Here is a 24,798-nt window from a genome sequence, read left to right as displayed (position 1 = left end):
TTTATCACAGCATGGATGATAGTTCAAATGACTCCTGGGATCCAAATAGAGGATTCCGCAGCCTGGAGTGTTGGCTCCTCTGAGAAGCAAGAAATTATCTCTGTTGATCTATGCAACTTGGTAGACTTCAGGATCATTGCTAATGTCATAAAATTTTTACTGCATATACAAGCACATGGATGTCATTTCTTCTTACAGCACACAAGAGGTGAACCAATTACAACAAGTGTCTTACCATGCATTTTTGTCTTCTCCGTACACTTTCCCAGGTAGCGAAAATACGGTCAATATAAATGGCTATAAACTATGGTGGAAGGCAAGTAAGAAGGCAACAGTATGATGTGTTCTGCACAGAGAGGTGTAATGCATTCTGCACAGAGAGAAATGGCACGTACTTTGCGGCATCACCATTGTGTCCTCCATCCCTGTTCCACATCTCACACTGCAGCCATTATCTACCCTGCTAACTGGTGATGATGTGGTTAAGTGTTACGTCAGTCCATTGCTTCTGCTGCTGACTCTACCTACAAAATGTTATATGCCAGTAAAGGTACAGCCGTCGCTTCTTAACATTATACATGCTGTGTTTGCTTTATGTCATTCATGCTGAACACTACATTGGCTAAGCACATTCACTGACCTAAACTAACAGTACGATTGGGCAGAGTGTCACATGGCACACTAATGCCTGCTACAGAGTATTACCCTACAACCTGCATTATATGCACAACTGTATAATAACTGTTCAGCCTTCTGAAAACAAATGGAAACTCCACTACTGCAGGCTCATAAAATATTTCAGTGCAGTGGCTCTTTTACATATTCTCTCCACATTTCCTTAACATTTGATATTTCTTTCATTCAAAATTGGTAAGTACCAAATGCTTTCAACATCTACCCTTCACCCAGACAATTTGCAGTGTACTGTAATCAGTGTTATAGAATAATAACTCATAATCCCTAAATATCACTGGTTTCTTGACTACGAAATCTGAGCATACTTTTTTTTTCTGGTAGGGGCATTGTCTTGCTATTAACGCCAACAATGTCCATGTACTACTGATCATATGCACATATATGAATTGAGAGTCAATGTTCAGGTTTTATGAGGAACTGTTGCATGCAGCCGTGTCATGCGTAAATTGTCGGAAGAATTTGCCTAAGTGATGACTATGCAGGTTGAAAGCATAACTTCAGTTGGCAGAGTTTACTCAAAGAAAGGTGCACACAATTTGTGAATGAAACAACACTGAAATTTTTGATCAGAAACTTCCATTGGCGGAAAACGTTACTCTTCAAACAGCTATGAAAAGGCTTCCGTGAACAATAATAATGTGATAAATTAATTTGGAAACACAATGAAGCAATGCAATAATAAGCTTATCTGTTAATACAAATGTGGTTGAGATGGCCAGTATTAGGAAGAGTGTTATGTGCCAAAAGGTCAATAAATCACAGCAATATGATTTGCACCACCCTTGTTTCAAAGTGACTTTTTTTTGTTTATAACTAAGGAACCTTAATACACTACTGGCCGTTAAAATTGCTACACCATGAAGATGACACGCTACAGATGCAAAATTTAACTGACAGGAAGAAGACGCTGCGATATGCAAATGATTAACTTTTCAGAGCATTCATACAAGGTTGGTGCCGGTGGCTACACCTACAATGTGCTGACATGAGGAAAGTTTCCAACCGATTTCTCATACACAAACAGCAGTTGACCGGTGTTGCCTGGTGAAACGTTGTTGTGATGCCTCCTATAAGGAGGAGAAATGCATACCATCATGTTTCCGACATTGATAAAGGTCGGATTGTAGCCTATACCGATTGCTGTTTATTGTATCGCGACACTGCTGCTTGCGTAAGTCGAGATCCAATGACTGTTAGCAGAATATGGAATCGGTGGGTTCAGGAGGATAATATGGAATGCCATGCTGGATCCCAACGGCCTAGTATCACTAGCAGTCAAGATGACAGACATCTTATCCACATGGCTGTAACGAATTGTGCAGCCACGTCTCGATCCCTGAGTCAACAGATGGGGACATTTGCAAGACAACAACCATCTGCAAGAACAGTTCAACAACAATTGCAGCAGCATGGACTATCAGCTCAGTGACCATGGCTGCAGTTACCCTTGACGCTGCATCACAGACAGGAGTGCCTGCGATGGTGTACTCAATGACGAACCTGTATGCACAAATGGCAAAATATCATTTTTTCGAATGAATCCAGTTTCTGTTTACAGCATCATGATGGTTGCATCCATGTTTGGCGACATCGTGGTGAACACACATAGGAAGCGTGTATTCGTCATCGCCATATTGGCATATCACCCGACGTGATGGTATGGGGTGCCATTGGTTACACGTCTCTGTCACCTCTCGTTCGCATTGACGGCACTTTGAACAGTGGACATTACACTTCAGATCTACATCTACATCTACATCCGTACTCCGCAAGCCACCTGACGGTGTGTGGCGGAGGGTACCCTGAGTACCTCTATCGGTTCTCCCTTCTATTCCAGTCTCGTATTGTACGTGGAAAGAAGGATTGTCGGTATGCTTCTGTGTGGGCTCTAATCTCTCTGATTTTATCCTCATGGTCTCTTCGCGAGATATACGTAGGAGGGAGCAATATACTGCTTGACTCTTCGGTGAAGGTATGTTCTCGAAACTTCAACAAAAGCCCGTACCGAGCTACTGAGCGTCTCTCCTGCAGAGTCTTCCACTGGAGTTTATCTATCATCTCCGTAACGCTTTCGCAATTACTAAATGATCCTGTAACGAAGCGCGCTGCTCTCCGTTGGATCTTCTCTATCTCTTCTATCAACCCTACCTGGTGCGGATCCCACACTGCTGAGCAGTATTCAAGCATTGGGCGAACAAGCGTACTGTAACCTACTTCCTTTGTTGTCGGATTGCATTTCCTTAGGATTCTTCCAATGAATCTCAGTCTGGCATCTGCATTACCGACGATCAACTTTATATGATCATTCCATTTTAAATCACTCCTAATGCCTACTCCCAGATAATTTATGGAATTAACTGCTTCCAGTTGCTGACCTGCTATTTTGTAGCTAAATGATAAGGGACCTATCTTTCTATGTATTCGCATCACATTACACTTCGCTACATTGAGATTCAATTGCCATTCCGTGCACCATGCGTCAATTCGCTGCAGATCCTCCTGCATTTCAGTACAATTTTCCATTGTTGCAACCTCTCGATACACCACAGCATCATCTGCAAAAAGCCTCAGTGAACTTCCGATGTCATCCACCAGGTCATTTATGTATATTGTGAATAGCAACGGTCCTATGACACTCCCCTGCGGCACACCTGAAATCACTCTTACTTCGGAAGACTTCTCTCCATTGAGAATGACGTGCTGCGTTCTGTTATCTAGGAACTCCTCAATCCAATCACACAATTGATCTGATAGTCCGTATGCTCTTACTTTGTTCATTAAACGACTATGGGGAACTGTGTCAAACGCCTTGCGGAAGTCAAGAAACACGGCATCTACCTGTGAACCCGTGTCTAAGGCCCTCTGAGTCTCGTGGACGAATAGCGCGAGCTGGGTTTCACACGATCGTCTTTTTTGAAACCCATGCTGATTCCTACAGAGTAGATTTCTAGTCTCCAGAAAAGACATTATACTCGAACATAATACGTGTTCCAAAATTCTACAACTGATCGACGTTAGAGATATAGGTCTATAGTTCTGCACATCTGTTCGACGTCCCTTCTTGAGAACGGGGATGACCTGTGCCCTTTTCCAATCCTTTGGAACGCTTCGCTCTTCTAGAGACCTACGGTACACCGCTGCAAGAAGGGGGGCAAGTTCCTTCGCGTACTCTGTGTAAAATCGAACTGGTATCCCATCAGGACCAGCGGCCTTTCCTCTTTTGAGCGATTTTAATTGTTTCTCTATCCCTCTGTCGTCTACTTCGATATCTACCATTTTGTCAACTGTGCGACAATCTAGAGAAGGAAGCACAGTGCAGTCTTCCTCTGTGAAACAGCTTTGGAAGAAGACATTTAGTAATTCGGCCTTTAGTCTGTCATCCTCTGTTTCAGTACCATTTTGGTCACAGAGTGTCTGGACATTTTGTTTTGATCCACCTACCGCTTTGACATAGGACCAAAATTTCTTAGGATTTTCTGCCAAGTCAGTACATAGAACGTTACTTTCGAATTCATTGAAAGCCTCTCGCATAGCCCTCCTCACACTACATTTCGCTTCGCGTAATTTTTGTTTGTCTGCAAGGCTTTGGCTATGTTTATGTTTGCTGTGAAGTTCCCTTTGCTTCCGCAGCAGTTTTCTAACTCGGTTGTTGTACCACGGTGGCTCTTTTCCATCTCTTACGATCTTGCTTGGCACATACTCATCTAACGCATATTGTACCATGGTTTTGAACTTTGTCCACTGATCCTCAACACTATCTGCACTTGAGACAAAACTTTTGTGTTGAGCCGTCAGGTACTCTGTAATCTGCTTTTTGTCACTTTTGCTAAACAGAAAAATCTTCCTACCTTTTTTAATATTTCTATTTACGGCTGAAATCATCGACGCAGTAACCGCTTTATGATCGCTGATTCCCTGTTCTGCATTAACTGATCCAAATAGTTCGGGTCTGTTTGTCACCAGAAGGTCTAATATATTATCGCCACGAGTCGGTTTTCTGTTTAACTGCTCAAGGTAGTTTTCAGATAAAGCACTTAAAAATATTTCACTGGATTCTTTGTCCCTGCCACCCGTTATGAACGTTTGAGTCTCCCAGTCTATATCCGGCAAATTAAAATCTCCACCCAGAACTATAACATGGTGGGGAAATCTACTCGAAATATTTTCCAAATTATTCTTCAGGTGCTGAGCCACAACAGCTGCTGAGCCCGGGGGCCTATAGAGACATCCAATTACCATGTCTGAGCCTGCTTTAACCGTGACCTTCACCCAAATCATTTCACAATTCGAATCTCCGTCAATTTCCTTCGATACTATTGCACTTCTTATCGCTATAAACACGCCTCCCCCTTCACTGTCCAGCCTATCTCTGCGGTATACATTCCAATCAGAGTGTTACGACCCGTGACTCTACCCTTCATTTGATCCCTGTGAAACCCTACATTTCAGCAGGATAATGCACGACAGCATGTTGTAGGTCCCGCACAGGCCTTTCTGGATACAGAAAATGTTCGACTGCTGCCATGGCCAGCACATTCTCCAGATCTCTCACCAATTGAAAAGTCTGGTCAATGGTGGCCGAGCAACTGGCTCGTCACAATACACCAGTCACTAGTCTTGATGAACTGTGGTATTGTGTTGAAGCTCCTTGGGAAGCTGTACCTGTACATTCCATCCAAATTCTGTTCGACTCAATGCCCAGGCATATCAAAGCCATTTTTATGGCCAGAGGTGGTTGTTCTGGGTACTGATTTCTTAGGATCTATGCACCCAAATTGCGCGAAAATGTAATCACATGTCAGTTCCTGTATACTATATTTGTCTAATGATTACCCGTTTATCATCTGCATTTCTTCTTGGTGTAGCAATTTTAATGGCCAGTAGTGTATTTGTAAAGTAATGGAGACACGTGCTTCTTGAAGTTTTCCCACATGATCAGATTGGCAACTTGGTCATGTTCATTTAGCAATGAGGTGCGTTCTCCCCATAAAGCAGCACATTAATTGTGTCTTATAGCTGCAAAAGTTAACACATTAAGAAAGTGTGGGAGCTTTACAGATGGCTTACCATGCAAGGACTATTGCTTTTACACGAAGTGACCAGTGGAAAAATGCTCCTATTGGAGCACAAAAAAGGTTAATATGCTTCTGTTTAAAATACACTGACTGAAAAGCAGGGTGCCGGCTGCCTCATTCTGCCTTCCTCAGTACCTTTAAAAATTTTCCCTAAAATTCACACTCTTTTTTACTTGCAACTCACCTCTCATTCCCAACAGCTTCTGTCACTGCAACTCGCTCACATATGATAGTTCTTTGCTGTCAGTTGCTCTCACTTGCCCATTCTAACTCACTCATTCAGTCCAACTCATTGTCATTATCTCTTTGTGTCTCTGTAACTATCATTTTCTCCTGTCACACCCACAATCTCCTTCATTCTGTCCTATGCTACTGCTGCTGTCTCCTCTCACTGTCACTACCTCCCTCTTGCTCTCTCTTACTGCTAATGTCTCATTTATTCCCTGCAATTGCTACTGTCACTTTCTCCTTCTTAATCCTCACCCACTGCCACTATCTCCTCCTCTCTTTTCCTAGCATTGTTCTGTCACTTTTAACTATGTCCCACTGCCACGGTGTCCTCCTCTTAAAAAAAAAAAAAAAGCTTAATCATTAGTGTCATGCAATATTTTGTGTAATGTAATTTCTTGTACAGACATCTTTTATTAACCTGACACGTTCCACATCATTACGAAGTGTCGTATTCATGATCTATGGAATAAGTATTAATCTAATCTAATCTACACAGTCACTGTCCCACTTACATTATGAATATACTTACAACTCCCTATGTATCACTCACACAGAGATTAGTTTAATTACAGCCTGCACGTGGCGCTTTAAGAAAATATTCTGTCCACATTCAATATGTGAGTGGATCAGAAAGAAACCCTAATAACTGGTACAATGGGACATACCCTGTGCCATGCAGTTCACAGTGGTTTGCACAGTACAGATATAGATGTAGATGTAGAAGAAGATGTCTCCTTCACTCTTTCTATGCCACAATCACTGTCTACCATCTCCCAGTACTTATTACTTTTCCATCTCTTCCCCACTCCCACTGTCTAAATGTGTGAATGCATTGCTAGCCAAAATTTTTGGGAACATTTTTGAAGCTGCTGAGGGACTAGAAAAAGGCAGCAAGAAACCAACTTTTCAGTTAGAGTCTTTTAAACAGGAGCAATTCACCTTTTTTGTACTCTGATAGCAGCATTTTTCCACTCATTCACTTCTTTTCCCTGCTACAGCAGGGCACGTCACTCTTATGAAAAGAACTTTATGGGTCAGTAAAATGTCAAATTGAAATAACGCAAAGTTATATCATTTTACACTTCATACTGGAATTTAAGTACACAAAAATTTTGCATGTGATTCAGTATTACAACATGGGTTTCCCAAAACCCTTCTGATGATAATGTCCAAGGTACCTCACTTTATAAACTGTGTTTTTGCCTCACACCACATTTTACCTTCATATTTTATGAGTTAAGTTAAGATAAATATGAAACTTTGTATCATGGAAACGGATAAAGACACCACGAAAATTTTCAAGGTTGATCAAGATCAGAATCTTAGGGATATATTGTAAAAATTTCAGCCACTCGTCATGTGGCTTGGGTTTGATATTCAAAAAGCACATTTTTGGGATGTTTGTCAATATTGGATCAAGATTTTTTGAAAACAGACAGATGGCATTTCTATGTAAGTGCCTAGAGAATGTACTGTTATAACTTCAGCAATTTGCTGCTGTTACTTATTTAGATATGCACTGCCGATGGCGAAATAATGGTTTAAAGTGCTTTTTTCTGGTTCCCTCAGCAACCACCCAAGAATTAAATTGTGGCTCCATAAGCTCTTTAAGGAGCACCATACACCACAGCCAGTTCAAAAAGAATGAAATGACTTGCTTCATTTTCCTAAGCCGGAAAAAAGTGTGTAATATTCGAACTTTGACGCTACACTGTAGGATAGTGACAGTAAGACAAGCCCCAGAAAAATTCCATTTTTATGCATGGCATTTTGGAACATATCAGTAGAGCATGCCATCATACACATACCAATGAAGACTAGTGGTTTGGAATACATTAATGAAAAAAAGCTACAAATACCAGGTGGTAAGTCCACTTGCAGTGAGAGTAAAAGAGTGTTTCATCACCGAGGAAATTCTGTGTGAGATGGTGGTCTACAGCATCTTGCATTACAGCAGCTGAAGGCAACCAACTCAATGATGCAAAGAAAGTAGCACAGTTTCAGCACCACATCACCACACAGCAACCACTAGTTGCAGAAGGAAATGTAAACATTGCAAGAATGCCAACTGTGCATAGTCTGAATTTGTGGCTCCACACAAAATATTTTAACTGTGTGTCATGTGATGAATTCTGTATGGAAAAAATTGTTAGGTTTTTTTGTTTTGTTCTTTTGACTAAGTGTAAACATATCATCAGTAAATGAGCAAATACCAATAAATAGTGTTGTGGGAGCTTCCCTTGGTAAAGAGTCCACATACAGCAATGCAGGATTCAGAGACCTGAGTTTTGAGGGCATAAATAAGGAAGAATTCGTAGACATGCAACTATCGGTGGAATTAAGTGCAATTAAAACTTCAACACAGATACAAAAGTGATAGGAACTAACGAGGATCCCACTTAGTAGCAAAACCTATTATCAGTCACCTCCACTTAACAGTCAACTGGATAAGATAGCACTCCTTAACTTGATAAGCGAAGTCAAGAGAAAGTCCCAAAAGAATCTACAGAAAATCATGAGAAATTAACAAAGGAATTAAAGTAAATCAAAAAGAAAGTGTAAAAGAATTAAAGAAGAAATTAAGAGAGGAAAATGTCCAGACACTCTGTGACCAAAATGGTACTGAAACAGAGGATGACAGACTAAAGGCCGAAATACTAAATGTCTTCTTACAAAGCTGTTTCACAGAGGAAGACTGCACTGTAGTTCCTTCTCTAGATTGTCGCACAGATGACAAAATGGTAGATATAAAAATAGACGACAGAGGGATAGAAAAAAAATTAAAATCGATCAAAAGAGGAAAGGCCGCTGGACCTGATGGGATACCAGTTCAATTTTACGCAGAGTACGCGAAAGAACTTGCCCCCCCTTCTTGCAGCGGTGTACCGTAGGTCTCTAGAAGAGTGAAGTGTTCCAAAGGATTAGAAAAGGGCATAGGTCATACCCGTTTTCAAGAAGGGACGTCGAACAGATGTGCAGAACTATAGACCTATATCTCTAACGTCGATCAGTTGTAGAATTTTGGAACACGTATTATGTTCAAGTATAATGACTTTTCTGGAGACTAGAAATCGAGTCTGTAGGAATCAGCATGGGTTTCGAAAAAGACGGTCGTGTGAAACCCAGCTCGCGCTATTAGTCCAGGAGACTCAGAGGGCCATAGACACGGGTTCACAGGTAGATGCCGTGTTTCTTGACTTCCGCAAGGCGTTTGACACAGTTCCCCACAGTAGTTTAATGAACAAAGTAAGAGCATATGGACTATCAGACCAATTGTGTGATTGGATTGAAGAGTTTCTAGATAACAGAACGCACCATGTTATCCTCAATGGAGAGAAGTCTTCCGAAGTAAGAGTGATTTCAGGTGTGCTGCAGGGGAGTGTCATAGGACCGTTGCTATTCACAATATACATAAATGACCTGGTGGATGACATCGGAAGTTCACTGAGGCTTTTTGCAGATGATGCTGTGGTGTATCGAGAGGTTTTAACAATGGAAAATTGTACTGAAACGAAAGAGGATCTGCAACGAACTGACGCATGGTGCAGTGAATAAAATTGAATCTCAATGTAGACAAGTGTAATGTGCTGCGAATGCACAGAAAGAAAGATCCTTTATCATTTAGCAACAATATAGCAGGCCAGCAACTGGAAGCAGTTAATTCCATAAATTATCTGGGAGTAGGCATTAGGAGTGATTTAAAATGGAATGATCATATAAAGTTGATCGTCGGTAAAGCAGATGCCTGACTGAGATTCATTGGAAGAATCCTAAGGAAATGCAATCCGAAAGCAAAGGAAGTAGGTTACAGTACGCTTGTTCGCACATTGCTTGAATACTGCTCAGCAATGTGGGATCCGTACCAGATAGGGTACAGAGATGATGCTGTGGTGTATCGAGATACACTCCAGTGGAAGACTCTGCAGGAGAGACGCTCAGTAGTTCGGTACGGGCTTTTGTTAAAGTTTCGAGAACATACCTTCACCGAAGAGTCAAGCAGTATATTGCTCCCTCCTATATATATATCTCGTGAAGAGACCATGAGGATAAAATCAGAGAGATTAGAGCCCACACAGGAGCATACCGACAATCCTTCTTTCCACGAACAATACGAGACTGGAATAGAAGGGAGAACCAATAGAGGTACTCAGGGTACCCTCCGCCACACACCAGCAGGTGGCTTGCGGAGTATGGATGTAGATGTAGATGTAGATGTAGAATAAAATCAGCATTTAATGAGAGTGTAGAGAGGGGACCACAGAGATACTTAAAGAGAGCCAAGAGAAGAAACACGCAGACATATGTAGGGAAATGTAAGATGCACATATTCTTCTTCCAGAATGGTCGATATCAATGGAGCCAAAGTTGAAAGCAACACTGGACACAGACTTGTTAAATGAAATATCAACTAGGATGTCTGCTGCTGCAATCTTAGATGATGATGATGATGATGATGATAGTACTGAATAAGGTGCTACCATTCTCAGTACAGTTTCAGACTGTTGTCAACAGATATGGAATGCACTTTGAAATCGAAGGTTCAAGCAGAAAATGTAAGCTTTTCATACACAGAGTTTCAGATAATGTTCCTGGTATAAAACACGAAAGGTGAGAGTTTAAATTTGATCTGCCACAGCTGGTATGACCGTAGATATAAATGAACGTTCTCCACTATTTTGCAAAAGATTTAGAGATAAATCAGAATTCCCTGTTTTATGATGAGTGACAGTGCCTACCATGTGGAGTTCACAGTCATCTGATTGGCATGATAACTGAAAATGTAAAGCACGCATGACAAGTACACACACACACACACACACACACACACACACACACACACACAGACAGATTGAAAGGGAAGAGAAACAGTGGGAAAGGAGAGAAAACGTCAGTTAAGATTACCTCCATGAAGGTGTACAAGACAATTACAGCTCACATAATTACAGACAGTAACACAGAAGGAAGTGGAATAACAGCAGAGAGTGTGGCCAAAGTTAATTTTATGCTTGCAGACAAGCACAAAACAGAACAGACAGAGCAAAAGGGGCATGTTCTCACCTGAGAATTTACAAATATGTAAATAATATGAAGCTGAAGAAGAAGCATAAGAAAATAATGAGGATGTTGACAACAATGCAATTGAGTACAATGTGGGCAGGCAAGTAGACTGAATGCTACCAACAAAATAAAAGCACTGTCAACATTTATGAACAGTAATTTACCTATTGTTTCTTTTAAGGGTATTTTATGTGTAGGGCTAGCAGCAATGTGTACTATCTTTTTTGTGAAGAGTGGAAATTTTTTGCTTTATTTGCCACTGTGACATAGAGATAGTGACTGAGAACATAAGAGTGTCACATATTGTGCATGTTTTGAGTCTTGTCATACATATAGAATGTAAGCTACGCTGTTATTTACAGGTTTGCTATATAAATGAGTCATTGGAGTGGGAGGTCAGGTATGCCACAGTCCAGCTGAATATCTTGCCTTGTACGCTACATGGGCAGCAGAGCAGCATAATTGCCCTGTTCACTCTCAATTTCTTCCTGACAGGCAGCAGATCTTCAACTTTGCCTACACAGATGACTGCCAAACAGAACCTCCTCTGCTTGCAGTGCTGTGATGAATTGCCTACCCTAATGTTTGTGTGTGTGTACACTATCCCTGGCATTCATCAATAGCAGGAAATGTAAAGTCAGCTGCTACACTCACCTGTGTGTGCATGTTGTGTGCCAAAGAAAAAAAAATGGCACTGTACAGTTCAATTTTTCTTCTCTTTGATTAGAAGTATTGAGGCAAATAGTAAATATTCTTGTACTTTGTTTCTCTAGTTTATCCTACTGATGCCACTTGAGTAAGTTGATTTGATTTTCACTTGAGAAAGGATGCTCTATTTTATGTAGAGTCTTAAGGTGATCTACATATCTATCCTTTGATTGTTTCAATGTAATAAGCTACACTTACATGTACAATAGTCAGGAGAGTATAGATTCTTTTTGCACAGCCTGATCCCAGTGTTTACAAACAGGGGATATTTGAATTATTACTCCCAGCGTTTACAAATAGGTGATATTTGGATTATGGAGGTAGAAGTCATACATTACTGCAATATTAGAAAGTGTTTAATAATGTTAAACTGGATAACAGGAAAGGTATGCAATGTTTTGATTTGTTTAAGGCTTGATGGTTTTGTAATGACACTTTACACACAACCTATGCCCTTAACATTTGTAGATAAGTATGAATATGCCTTTACACTAGTGGAGTATGAGTGTACTCATAAACAAAGTTAATCATCTAGATGAGCAATATGGAAAATCTCAACTAGACAGCAAGTACATCTGTACAGGGAACTCTGATTTGTTGTTGTTGTTGTTGTTTAGAATACATCCAATTTGATTTTCATGTATATCCTATGTATACTTAAAACTTATAAACTCAGGAAGAAGGAACCACTGCTGTGTTATTCGTCAGTATGCTCTTATTTGTTGTCCTGTGGACCTCGTTAATTGGGTCAAAATTTTCTTCGAGATCTCCAGTTTCTTTTTGGGTTTTCAAAAAACTTTTTTTTGACATGTTTTGGAAAAAAAAAATGCTGCGGAGATGTAAGGAGTACTATTACTATTGGTGTTATGGCGTAGCAAATTGTAATCCTTTTTTATAGGTGGGGACACTGTCTTGCTAGTAGCGTCACCAATGCTCAAAATCTACTTCCCAAGCACGCGTGTGTGAGTGGAGAGTTGTTTGGATTTTGTAAGCAGCAGTCATATGCCATTACCCTATGCATAAATGTCTGAAGAGCTGCCTTCACTGACGACTATGAGTCTGAAAGCATTACAACTGTTAGTGGAGTAAAAATAATGAAGGATTTGGTTTGTTCACAGAAAGGAACACACAGTTATTTATGAAATCTGATGATGAAACATCATTATCATTGTTGACCAGTAACTTCTGTTGACAGAACATATTACTCCACATCCAATAGCTGCAAAAATTACTATAAAAGAAAGTATGGGAGCATTAAAGGAGTTAGATTACATTTGTGAGTTCTTTATACATATACATGCTACTAAAAATATCAAACAAACAATGCACATCCAATTGAATATTACTGTTATTCTTATTACTTTAAAGTTTGTGGTTAGAATTGATGGATTATACTTACCATACCACACTTCTCCAAAGTTACCACGTCCAAGCTTTTTAATAAGCTGAATTTCTGATCGATCAATTTCCCACTGGTCCCTTAAGTCCGGAGATAAATCCCATATCTGAGGCCTTGGTTTAGGACATGGTTTTGCTAACACATGACAAAGACCAAGGGCATTTTCTGCAGGGGACAAAAAAATTGTTAGTAAAGTGATACCAGTGCACAGAAGGGAAAAATGGCACATATTCAGGACTTACTCATTATCCAAAGGTTACCTACCACACACTTTGAATATGTTTTACTCCTCAAATTACTATGGGAATAACTATGGAACATAAAAGACTAAACACAATGTTGTACCAAACGTAATTGCCACAGAATGGAAAATGGTCACTCCTGTCACAGCACAAAGGCTGAGCATGAGATCTGTTCTATATCCTCCCCACAGATAACATAATTTCCTCAAACTATTAAGGACTGCTGCTAAAACAGTCTTTGCTGAACCATAAACTATAGACCTATGTCAAGTTGGTGTCTGACAAATGTTGCAGAACTACGAAACAGCTCTGTTTTTCACTTTTTTCCACTTGGGAAAACTAAGTGAATTGAGAGCCTCTACAATCAGTTCTTTTATATGCAAAGCCAACTTCACATTCAATAAAAAACGTGGCTCAGTAACCCACTGAATCTGCAAAATTCCCAGGTGTGTAATTCTGTTGCTCCTCATGAGTAGTTAGTGCAAGTAAAATAAAGACAGAGGAACTTATGTCATTGACAGCTAAAGCAATTGATGCTGAATTTAAAATAGAATACTGCAGAATGTCACTCTACTACTGAAACTCATAAGGTACTTTATTTCCAAACGTAAATGTAATAATTTTCCATGAGTTGACAAAATGTGTAGATTACTGACATCAAAATAAGAAAAGAAGTCCTTAATCAAACAATGGAAAATCCAGGATCGAATGTACAATATTATGAGAAGGAAAGTTGCGACACTATATAAACATTTGGCTAAAAATATCTGTTATGAGCTAACAAAAGTTTGAGGTAAACTAAAAAATTAAAAAAAATGTTTTGAATATTACACTCAACATCTTTAAGATTTCACATTTATATTATGTTACCAATTTGGCATTACACAGTGTGGCTAGATACAGTCTGAAAAGCTTGTAAGGGTGCTGCAGGGTAGACTGGGCTAAGAAATAATTGTTAAGTAAAAAATCAAAAATCAAACATGCTGCATCATTTCTGAGTTAACCAGCATTGAAGTTAGCCAGTCAGGCCACTGCAAGCGTAATTCACACAGCCCACCGGTTACAATAATTAGTGTTGGTTGTTCTCACACCATATATTATAGTGCACAAGACTATTCAGCCTTTGGCTTGGGTTTGGTTCCTACTACTGCCCCATGCCCAAATTCTGTATCTTTCTCTTGTTTGCTTTTAGGAAACTGAACGAAGAACAAGTTTGGTGGCATAAGGGGGGCTGCCTGAATGTGTGTGCGCTATAGCCAGATTGGCTAACTAATGCTATAACTCAGAAACTCTGCAATATACTGATTTTTTCCTTGACAATTATTTACACCCCACAACACTCTTACAAGCTTTTCAGAATGTTTATGAGCACCCTATATAACTCTATCCTCAAAGAGCTATACAGTTGTCCAAATCGATCAGTCATGAAGTACACGGCTCAACACAAACAGAATACATATAGATAAAAATCTGTGCAAACCACTGATATGTGTGTGTGTGTGTGTGTGTGTGTGTGTGTGTGTGTGTGCGCGCGCGTGGGGGTGGGGGGAGGGAGGGAGGGACGGAGGGAGGGAGGGAGAGAGAGAGAGAGAGAGAGAGAGAGAGAGAGAGAGAGAGAGAGAGAGAGAGAGAGAGAGAGAGAGAGAGGAGGGATGGACGCACTTCTTCACGAAATACGTACGCTTTGTCCTGCATCGTCCCGTTTGTAATACTAGTCCATGATTAGCTCTGCTTTTTTAATATACCAGTAGGATTCCAAGACCAATCTAGAAGACTTTTCTCAATAGGATTTTGTTTTCATTAACTGTTTACCAAATGCGGTCTACTATATACAGTGCCTGAAGATAGTTAAATGTCTGGCCAAAACCAGTAATAACTGTTTTAATACTAAAAATGTGATCTTATCCCAAATATACAAGAAATGTATACTACTAGAACTATTAAAACCTCACATTCTCCTTCTTCACCTACATATACACATGTACATGTATAGTGCATGGTGGAGGGTATCTTGTCACACTGCTAGTAATCTAGTAATTTCCTTTCCTGTCTCAACTCTCAAATGGAATGAGTTAAAAGAGGCTATCTACACGGCTTCATATGAACCCTAATTCTACATCTACATGATTACTCTGCTATTCACAATGAGTGCCTGGCAGAGGGTTCAATGAACCACCTTCAAGCTGACTCTCAACTGTTCCACCCTCCAACGGCACGCAAGTAAAACGAGCACTTAAATTTTTCTTTGGGAGCCCTGATTTCTCTTATTGTATTATGATGATCATTTCTTCCTATGTAAGTCGGTGCCAACAGAATGTTTTCACAACCAGAGAAGAAAACTGGTGATTGAAATTTTATGTCACAACAAAAAACGCCTTTGTTTTAATGATTGCCAGTCCAATTCATGTATCATGTCTGTGGCACTATCTCCCCTACTTTGTGATAGTACAAAATGAGCCGCCCTTTGAACTTTTTTTATGTCATCCATCTGTCCCAACTGATGTGGATCTTATGTTCATGGTCCTTAATTAACTGTCCGCTTTGTATTGAGTCTGTCTGACCTTCATTTTCCTTTATGCTGAACAGGTATCTACACAGGGTGTACCAAGAGGAATGATCAATATTCAAGGATATGACAGGAATGCTCATTTGAAGCAAAATAATCTGTATGAACATATGCCCCATTCCAAATAGTTTCCCTTAACCACCCACATCTGCAGCTAACTCTGTTCACATGCCTCACACTTTGTCCCATGTACTTTATGCTCTCTCTCTCTCTCTCTCTCTCTCTATTTTATTATCCATTACCTCCCCCCCCCCCCCCAAAAATCCATCCTCTGCTTAACTACTTAGCTCCCAATGCCTGCACCAGTGCGAGCCCATCAGTGTCTCGTTCCCTTACAGCCTCTCCCTACCAACTATCGGCCATCCTTACTTACACCACTCCCTCTTTCCCCTCCACTACTTACTCACACTCACTGCCATTCTTTTCTCACTCGCTCTAGGTGACAAATTCTCATCTCAGTTAAGCTGCTGTGCAAGAAGAGTCTCATTGTCAAAGACAACAGAGCTGTCTTTTTTATTATTTTTTCCTTCTTTATGTGCCTGTACATCGCTCAGCACATCACCTGTATGGAATATGGTTATTTTTCATCACTAATTTATTTAAAAATAAAACTGGCAATATTTTATCAAGCAATAAAGAAATTGTACAGGATGTGAAGGTGCAAAAATACTGACTGCAGGTGACCACAGAACCATAAGATGCAGAACAGAAGTGTGTGCCAAGTTGGTGAGTTGAGGAGGGGGGGAGGGGGGCGGGGCGGGAGTAGCTCAGTAGACAGGAAGTTAGAAATATGGTTTATGAAAATTTATTTAAGAGTTGGCCTTTTCACACGCAGACACAAACAAAACATATATTGCACACATATCCGTTCTTTCCCATCTCTGGCCACCTCCACATCCCACCACTCTCTGTCCATCTCTTCCTCCTCCCCCCCACCTCCCCCCCCCCCCCCCTACATGTAGTACTACTTCCTCCCTAATGAGCAGCATGTGACCAAAACTGGTCAAAACTGATCCAGAGGTTGAGGAAGAGACATGCTGAACATGCATGCGCGTGTAACTTCTTTTGATAAATAACTTCCTAACATGTTAATATGATTTGTGCAGAAGTCAGTGTAGAATGTTAACTAAACACAAGGCCCTTTAGTAATGTAGTAAACAATATTTTGATGAAAGGATTACAAAATTGTGTAATAATTTCAATTTTAGGCTGCTACTATTATTCTATTCACTGGGCAATGTTATTTAAGTTCGAAATTAATTTACTGAATGTGAATTCCTTGACATGAGCTGAATTAGGTACAGATTTATTTCTCAACAGTGACACAGGTATATTACTTCAGTCCTTCAGACGAGTTCAGCTGCGGCTATTTTTGTTTTTGTTTTTGGCAATGTTTAATTTCATTATATCATGTACACTAATTTTGAAATAAGGACTGGCCCACAGAGGGAGCGTACTAGATTATTTGAATAAAAATATGAGGCAGATTGGCTACTATATTACGAAATGGAGATGGTGAGTCACAGATGGGCACAATGAAAAGACTGCTACACATTTTAGCTTTTGACCAAAAGACCTTCTTCTGAAGTAGAAAACACACATTCACAAAAGCCCAACTCTCACACACATCTCTTAGCTATGGCCACTGTGGTCAGACTAAATTGTACCTGCACCTGATGGGAACACCTATCCGGCAGTGGAGGTAAGGACGAGGCTTGGAGTAGGGAGGGGGAACAATAGCAGTGTGGGGGTGGGGGGCAGATACAGTACTTCTTGTGGAGTATGCTCAGACATGGTGGGGAAATGACTGGGCTGCTCAGTGCAGTTGGGATGTTTTTGAATGAAAAAGGGAGGGGGGGAGTAGATGGGGGGTATGGCATAATGCTGGAGTGGATGCAGGGAAGGAGATAGGTGGATGAAGAATAAGGATAAATGAAGGTTAAGCACACAGGTCTTAGGGGAATGTACAATATACTGCAGAGATAGTTCCCCCCTGCACAGTTCACAAAAGCTGGTGTTGGTAGGAAGGAACCAGATGGCACAGTCTGTGAAGCCATCACTGAAGTAAAGCACATTGTGTTGGGCAACATGCTCAGTGACTGGGTGGTCCAGCTATGTCTTGGCCAGTTTATCAGTGGCCTTTCATGCAGACAGACATCTTGTTAATCATCACACTCATATAGAAATCAGCACAGTGGTTGCAGTTTAGTTCTTAAATAACATGACTGCTTCCACAGGTATACCTCCCTATAATGGGATAGGCGATATCTGTGACCTGACTGGAGTAGGTGGTGCTCGCACGATGTATGGAGCAGGTCTTGCATCTAGGTGTACTGCAGGGATATAAGACATGAAGCAAGGGATTGGGGGGCAGATGTAGTAGGGATGGACAAGGATATTGCATAGGTTTGGTGTGCAGCAGAATGTCACTGTGGAAGGGGTGGGGAGGATAGTGGGTAAGATAACTGTCATTTCAGGGCACAATGAGAGGTACTCTAAAACCTGTCAGAGAATGTGAGTCAGCTGGTGTAGTCCTTGGTGGCAATGAGTCATGTGGGGAGTGCTCCTTTGTGGTTGGACGATGGGTACGTGGGAGGTGGTAGCTGACTGCAGAGACAGGGCATGGGATATCTTTTTCTCAACCAGATTGGGTGGATAATTTCAGTCTTTTAACACCTCAGTGAGATCCTCGTTGTTTATGGAGAGATGCTACTGGCCACTCAAGATGCGACTACGCTATATGGAAGGGACTTCCTAGTATAGAATGGGTGACATCTGTCGAAGTGGAGGTATTGCTGGCAGCTGGTAGGTTTGATATGAACAGAGGTAGTGGTGTAATCATCCTCAAAGTGGAGGGCAATATTGAGGGAAGTAGTTTGCTAAGCTGGGGATGATCAGGTGACGTGAATGGGGGAGAATGTGGATAGTGTGTCCTCAGTATCAGTGCAGATCACAAAAATGTCAATCACTGAACCTGAACCACATGAGATGTTTGGGTGATTAGGAAGCATTCCTTTAGATGGTGCAAGAATAGTTTGGCATGGGATGGTGCCATGAAGGTACCTACTGCTGTACCACACATTTGTGGTGCAGCAGGGAGGTCACCTCCTTCCTGGCGACCAACTATATCCATACCGAAAATTACCTTTCCTCTGAAGTTATCATTTACAAAAAATTTGTGATACAACAATGGGACCATCATGGCATCATCCTATGTCAGACTATTCATGGACCATCCTTCCTAAACACCTAATGCTCCAAACCTCTCACCTGGTTCAGAGTCATTGATGACATCTTCATGATCTGTACCAAGGGTAAGGACATCTTATCCACATTCCTCCAGAAACTCAACACTTCCTTCCCCATTCACTTCACCTGGTCCCCCTGAACTCAACAAGCCAATTTCCTCAATATTAACCTGCACCTCAAAGATGACTATATCAATACCTCTGTCCCTACCTTACCTGCCAACTACCAGGAATACTTCCACTTCGACAGCTGACATCCATTCCATACTGAGAAGTCCCTTTCACACAGCCTAGCCACCTATGGTTGTCAGATCTGGAGTAATGAACAGTACTTCTCTAAATACACCACAGGCCTCACTGAAGCCTTCACACAGTAAAATTATCCACCCAACCTTGTACAGAAAGATATCCCCTGTGCCTTGTCTCTGCAGTCACCAACCATCTTCCATGTACTCACTATATGGACACAAAGCAGCACTTCCCTTTTGACTCAGTACCACCCAGGACCGGCACAACTGAGTCACATTCCCCACCAGGATTTAGACTACCTCTCGTTGTGTCCTGAAATCAGGATTATCTTATCCACTATCCTTCCCACCCCTCCTACAGTGGTATTCTGCCCCCAGCAAACCTACGTAATATTCTTGTCCACCCCTACTATATCTTTACCTCCAATCCCTTGCCTCATGGCTCATATCTCTGTAGTACACCTAGATGCCGCCCCCCCCCCCCCCCCCCCAACGAACCATGGATCTTGCCGTTGGTGGGGAGGCTTGCGTGCCTCAACGATACAGATAGCCGTACCATAGGTGCAACCACAACGGAGGGGTACCTGTTGAGAAGCCAGACAAAGTGTGGTTCCTGAAGAGGGGCAGCAGCCTTTTCAGTAGTTGCAGGGGCAACAGTCTGGATGATTGACTGATCTGGCCTTGTAACAATAACCAAAACAGCCTTGCTGTGCTGGTACTGCGAACGGCTGAAAGCAAGGGGAAACTACAGCCGTAATTTTTCCCGAGGGCATGGAGCTTTACTGTATGATTAAATGATGATGGCATCCTCTTGGGTAAAATATTCCGGAGGTAAAATAGTCCCCCATTCGGATCTCTGAGTGGGGACTACTCAAGAGGACGTCGTTATCAGCAGAAAGAAAACTGGCGTTCTACGGATCGGAGTGTGGAATGTCGGATCCCTTAATCGGGCAGGTAGGTTAGAAAATTTAAAAAGGGAAATGGATAGGTTAAAGTTAGATATAGTGGGAATTAGTGAAGTTCGGTGGCAGGAGGAACAAGACTTCTGGTCAGGTGACTACAGGGTTATAAACACAAAATCAAATAGGGGCAATGCAGGAGTAGGTTTAATAATGAATAGGAAAATAGGAATGCGGGTAAGCTACTACAAACAACATAGTGAACGCATTATTGTGGCCAAGATAGATACGAAGCCCACACCTACTACAGTAGTACAAGTTTAAATGCCAACTAGATCTGCAGATGACGAAGAAATTGAAGAAATGTATGATCAAATAAAAGAAATTATTCAGATAGTGAAGGGTGACGAAAATTTAATAGTCATGGGTGACTGGAATTCGGTAGTAGGAAAAGGGAGAGAAGGAAACGTAGTAGGTGAATATGGACTGGGGCAAAGAAATGAAAGAGGAAGCCACCTGGTAGAATTTTGCACAGAGCACAACTTAATCATAGCTAACACTTGGTTCAAGAATAGTAAAAGAAGGCTGTATGCATGGAAGAAGCCTGGAGATACTGACAGGTTTCAGATACATTATATAATGGTACAACAGAGATTTAGGAACCAGGTTTTAAATTGTAAGACATTTCCAGGGGCAGATGTGGACTCTGACCACAATCTGTTGGTTATGACCTGTAGATTAAAACTGAAGAAACTGCAAAAAGGTGGGAATTTAAGGAGATGGGACCTGGATAAACTAAAAGAACCAGAGGTTGTTCGGAGTTTCAAGGAGAGCATAAGGGAGCAATTGACAGGAATGGGGGAAAGAAATACAATAGAAGAAGAATGGGTAGCTTTGAGGGATGAAGTAGTGAAGGCAGCAGAGGATCAAGTAGGTAAAAAGACGAGGGACAGTAGAAATCCTTGGGTAACAGAAGAAATATTGAATTTAATTGATGAAAGGAGAAAATATAAAAATGCAGTAAATGAAGCAGGCAAAAATGAATACAAACGTCTCAAAAATGACACCGACAGGAAGTGCAAAATGGCTAAGCAGGGATGGCTAGAGGACAAATGTAAGGATGTAGAGGCTTATCTCACTAGGGGTAAGATAGACACTGCCTACAGGAAAATTAAAGAGACCTTTGGAGAAAAAGAGGACCACTTGTATAAATATTAAGAGCTCAGATGGAAACCCAGTTCTAACCAAAGAAGGGAAAGCAGAAAGGTGGAAGGAGTATATAGAGGGGCTATATACAAGGGTGATGTACTTGAGGACAATATTATGGAAATGGAAGAGAATGTAGATGAAGATGAAATGGGAGATATGATACTGCGTGAAGAGTTTGACAGAGCACTGAAAGACCTGAGTCGAAACAAGGCCTCTGGAGTAGACAACATTCCATTGGAACTACTGACGGCCTTGGGAGAGCCAGTCCTGACAAAACTCTACCATCTGGTGAGCAAGATGTATGAGACATGCGAAATACCCTCAGACTTCAAGAAGAATATAATAATTCTAATCCCAAAGAAAGCAGGTCTTGACAGATGTGAAAATTACCGAACTATCAGTTTAATAAGTCACAGCTGCAAAATACTAACACGAGTTCTTTACAGACGAATGGAAAAACTAGTAGAAGCCGACCTCGGGGAAGATCAGTTTGGATTCCGTAGAAATGTTGGAACACGTGAGGCAATACTGACCCTACGACTTATCTTAGAAGCTAGATTAAGGAAGGGCAAACCTACGTTTCTATCATTTGTAGACTTAGAGAAAGCTTTTGACAATGTTGACTGGAATACTCTCTTTCAAATTCTAAAGGTGGCAGGGGTAAAATACAGGGAGCGAAAGGCTATTTACAATTTGTACAGAAACCAGATGGCAGTTATAAGAGTCGAGGGACATGAAAGGGAAGCAGTGGTTGGTAAGGGAGTGAGACAGGGCTGTAGTCTATCCCCGATGTTACGCAATCTGTATATTGAGCAAGCAGTGAAGGAAACAAAAGAAAAATTCGGAGTAGGTATTAAAGTCCATGGAGAAGAAATAAAAACATTGAGGTTCGCCGATGACATTGTAATACTGACAGAGACAGCAAAGGACTTGGAAGAGCAGTTGAATGGAATGGACAGTGTCTTGAGAGGAGTATATAAGAAGAACATCAACAAAAGCAAAACGAGGATAATGGAATGTAGTCGAATTAAGTCGGGTGATGCTGAGGGAATTAGATTAGGAAGTGGGACACTTAAAGTAGTAAAGGAGTTTTGCTATTTGGGGAGCAAAATAACTGATGATGGTAGAAGTAGAGAGGATATAAAATGTAGACTGGCAATGGCAAGGAAAGCGTTTCTGAAGAAGATAAGTTTGTTAACAAAGAGTATAGATTTAAGTGTCAGGAAGTCATTTCTGAAAGTATTTGTATGGAGTGTAGCCATGTATGGAAGTGAATCATGGACGATAAATAGTTTGGACAAGAAGAGAATAGAAGCTTTCGAAATGTGGTGCTACAGAAGAATGCTTAAGATTAGATGTGTTGATCACATAACTAATGAGGAGGTATTGAATAGAATTGGGGAGAAGAGGAGCTTGTGGCACAACTTGACCAGAAGAAGGGATCGGTTGGTAGGACATGTTCTGAGGCATCAAGGGATCACCAATTTAGTATTGGAGGGCAGCGTGGAGGGAAAAAATCGTAGAGGGAGACCAAGAGATGACTACACTAAGCAGATTCAGAAGGATGTAGGTTTCAGTAGGTACTGGGAAATGAAGAAGCTTGCACAGGATAGAGTAGCATGGAGAGCTGCATCAAACCAGTTTCAGGACTGAAGACCACAACAACAACAACAACAACAACAACAACAACACCTAGATGCAAGACCAGTCCTATATATCCCCCCGACCACCACCTTCTACAGTCCAGTCACAAGTATCTCCTATCCCACCAAAGGCAGCACTACCTGTGAAGGCTGTCATGTAATCTACAACTAAGCTGCAACCACTTTGCTGCTTTCTATGTGAGCATAACGACAAACAAGCTGTCTGTCCACATGAATGGCCATTGAGAAACTGTGACCAAGAGGCAGCTGGACCACCCAGTTGCTAAATAAGCTGCTCAGCACAAAGTTCTTCACTTTCATAACTGCTTCACAGCCTGTACCATCCGGATCCTTTACACCAACACCAGTTTTTCTAAATTCCAAAGGTGGGAAACCTACCAAGTCATTTTCCTCTTCTCTGCTCCCCCCCCCCCCCCTCCCAAACCTCACCCAGCACTTTTCCCCACCACTATATTGTTGCTTCCATCAGGTGCAGTTACGACTCTGTCTGGCCCTAAGAGTCAGAGACAGTGAACATGTGTGCGATTTGTGCTAGTGCAAATGTGTGTGTGTTTTATGCTCCATAAGGAGGCCTTTTGGCCAAAAGCTAAAATGTGTAGCAAGTTTTCCATTGTGTCTGGCTGCAATTCAACTTTCTCTCTTCTATCCTTTTCTTAATACTGTTGTTATTCTATCCTGAACTTTCTGCTGGCTCATTGGATACTGCATTATTCAGCCACTCAGAAAAAGAGATCTTTCCCATGCTTTGGTACTGGGAGAGGAATTTAGCGCACAAGTTAGAAGGAATCCCTGATCACTTCCTGTGGTGAGAGGCCGCCCCCCCCCCCCCCCCCCTTTTAAGATTACAATAAAACTCATTAAATGTTGAATTCATTTCATATAGTTTGTTGTTATTCATGGATATGCTAGTTTCACCAGTTCTACTGTACTATTTCTTCATTTAGTATGGGGGTCCTGCAATCCGTGCCAATGAATAGTGATAAAACTGCCCTTGTTAATTTTGGTCATGTGTTATATTTTATGACAATATTTTGTTATATTTTATAATATTTATTTCTTAATATAGATTCTGCTTCTAAGTTACACAGGCACACAAATAAAAATCTAATACTTACTTGAATATGCCATAACCAGAGACTGAAGAGTTGGAAATGTCTGGTTTGTGGCTATATAAAACCCGCCATTGTCCAGTGGTTTTATTTTATAATGTTTGACATGATAACCCCTGGTTTCTTCCCAATCTTTAACACTTAATGAAAATCCATTAGGATTATGCTCACTGTAGCGCACAAGGAACGTTCCACGAATATTTTCATCATCCATCAGAAGTTTCTCTGCTTCCTTCCTCAATATTTTGCCAAAGAACCAACTGCAAAATGTGTGAAACAGAAAAAGTTTTAGAAGTTTGCTCTGCATAGCGAATATTTCTATTACACATAAACAAAATGCAATATTTATCAGTAATCAGTTCTACACACTGGACCTTTTTTAGGCTGATTTCCAAAGTTTCTACTTAATTGCGCTCCTCGCAAGGTTCATACAACCTTTGTGTTCC

The 24,798-nt window shown here is 41.1% G+C and overlaps 1 protein-coding gene across 21 annotated transcripts in view; it reads right to left on the bottom strand.

The window, feature by feature from the left end:
* Positions 1–24,798, bottom strand: part of LOC126354434 (tyrosine-protein kinase Src64B) — a 269,738-nt gene that overhangs the window by 56,906 nt on the left and 188,034 nt on the right. For all 21 annotated transcript variants that reach the window (XM_050004113.1, XM_050004111.1, XM_050004110.1 and 18 more), the window contains 2 exons: positions 24,359–24,612; positions 13,168–13,332 (listed from right to left, as the gene is read on the bottom strand). In XM_050004113.1, the coding sequence (XP_049860070.1) occupies positions 13,168–13,332; positions 24,359–24,612 (419 nt within the window). The remainder of the gene's footprint in view (positions 1–13,167; positions 13,333–24,358; positions 24,613–24,798) is intronic.

The sequence above is a fragment of the Schistocerca gregaria genome, chromosome 3 (assembly GCF_023897955.1).
Source record: "Schistocerca gregaria isolate iqSchGreg1 chromosome 3, iqSchGreg1.2, whole genome shotgun sequence".
Lineage (NCBI taxonomy): Eukaryota > Metazoa > Arthropoda > Insecta > Orthoptera > Acrididae > Schistocerca > Schistocerca gregaria.
This window is presented reverse-complemented; position numbering and strand designations above follow the sequence as displayed.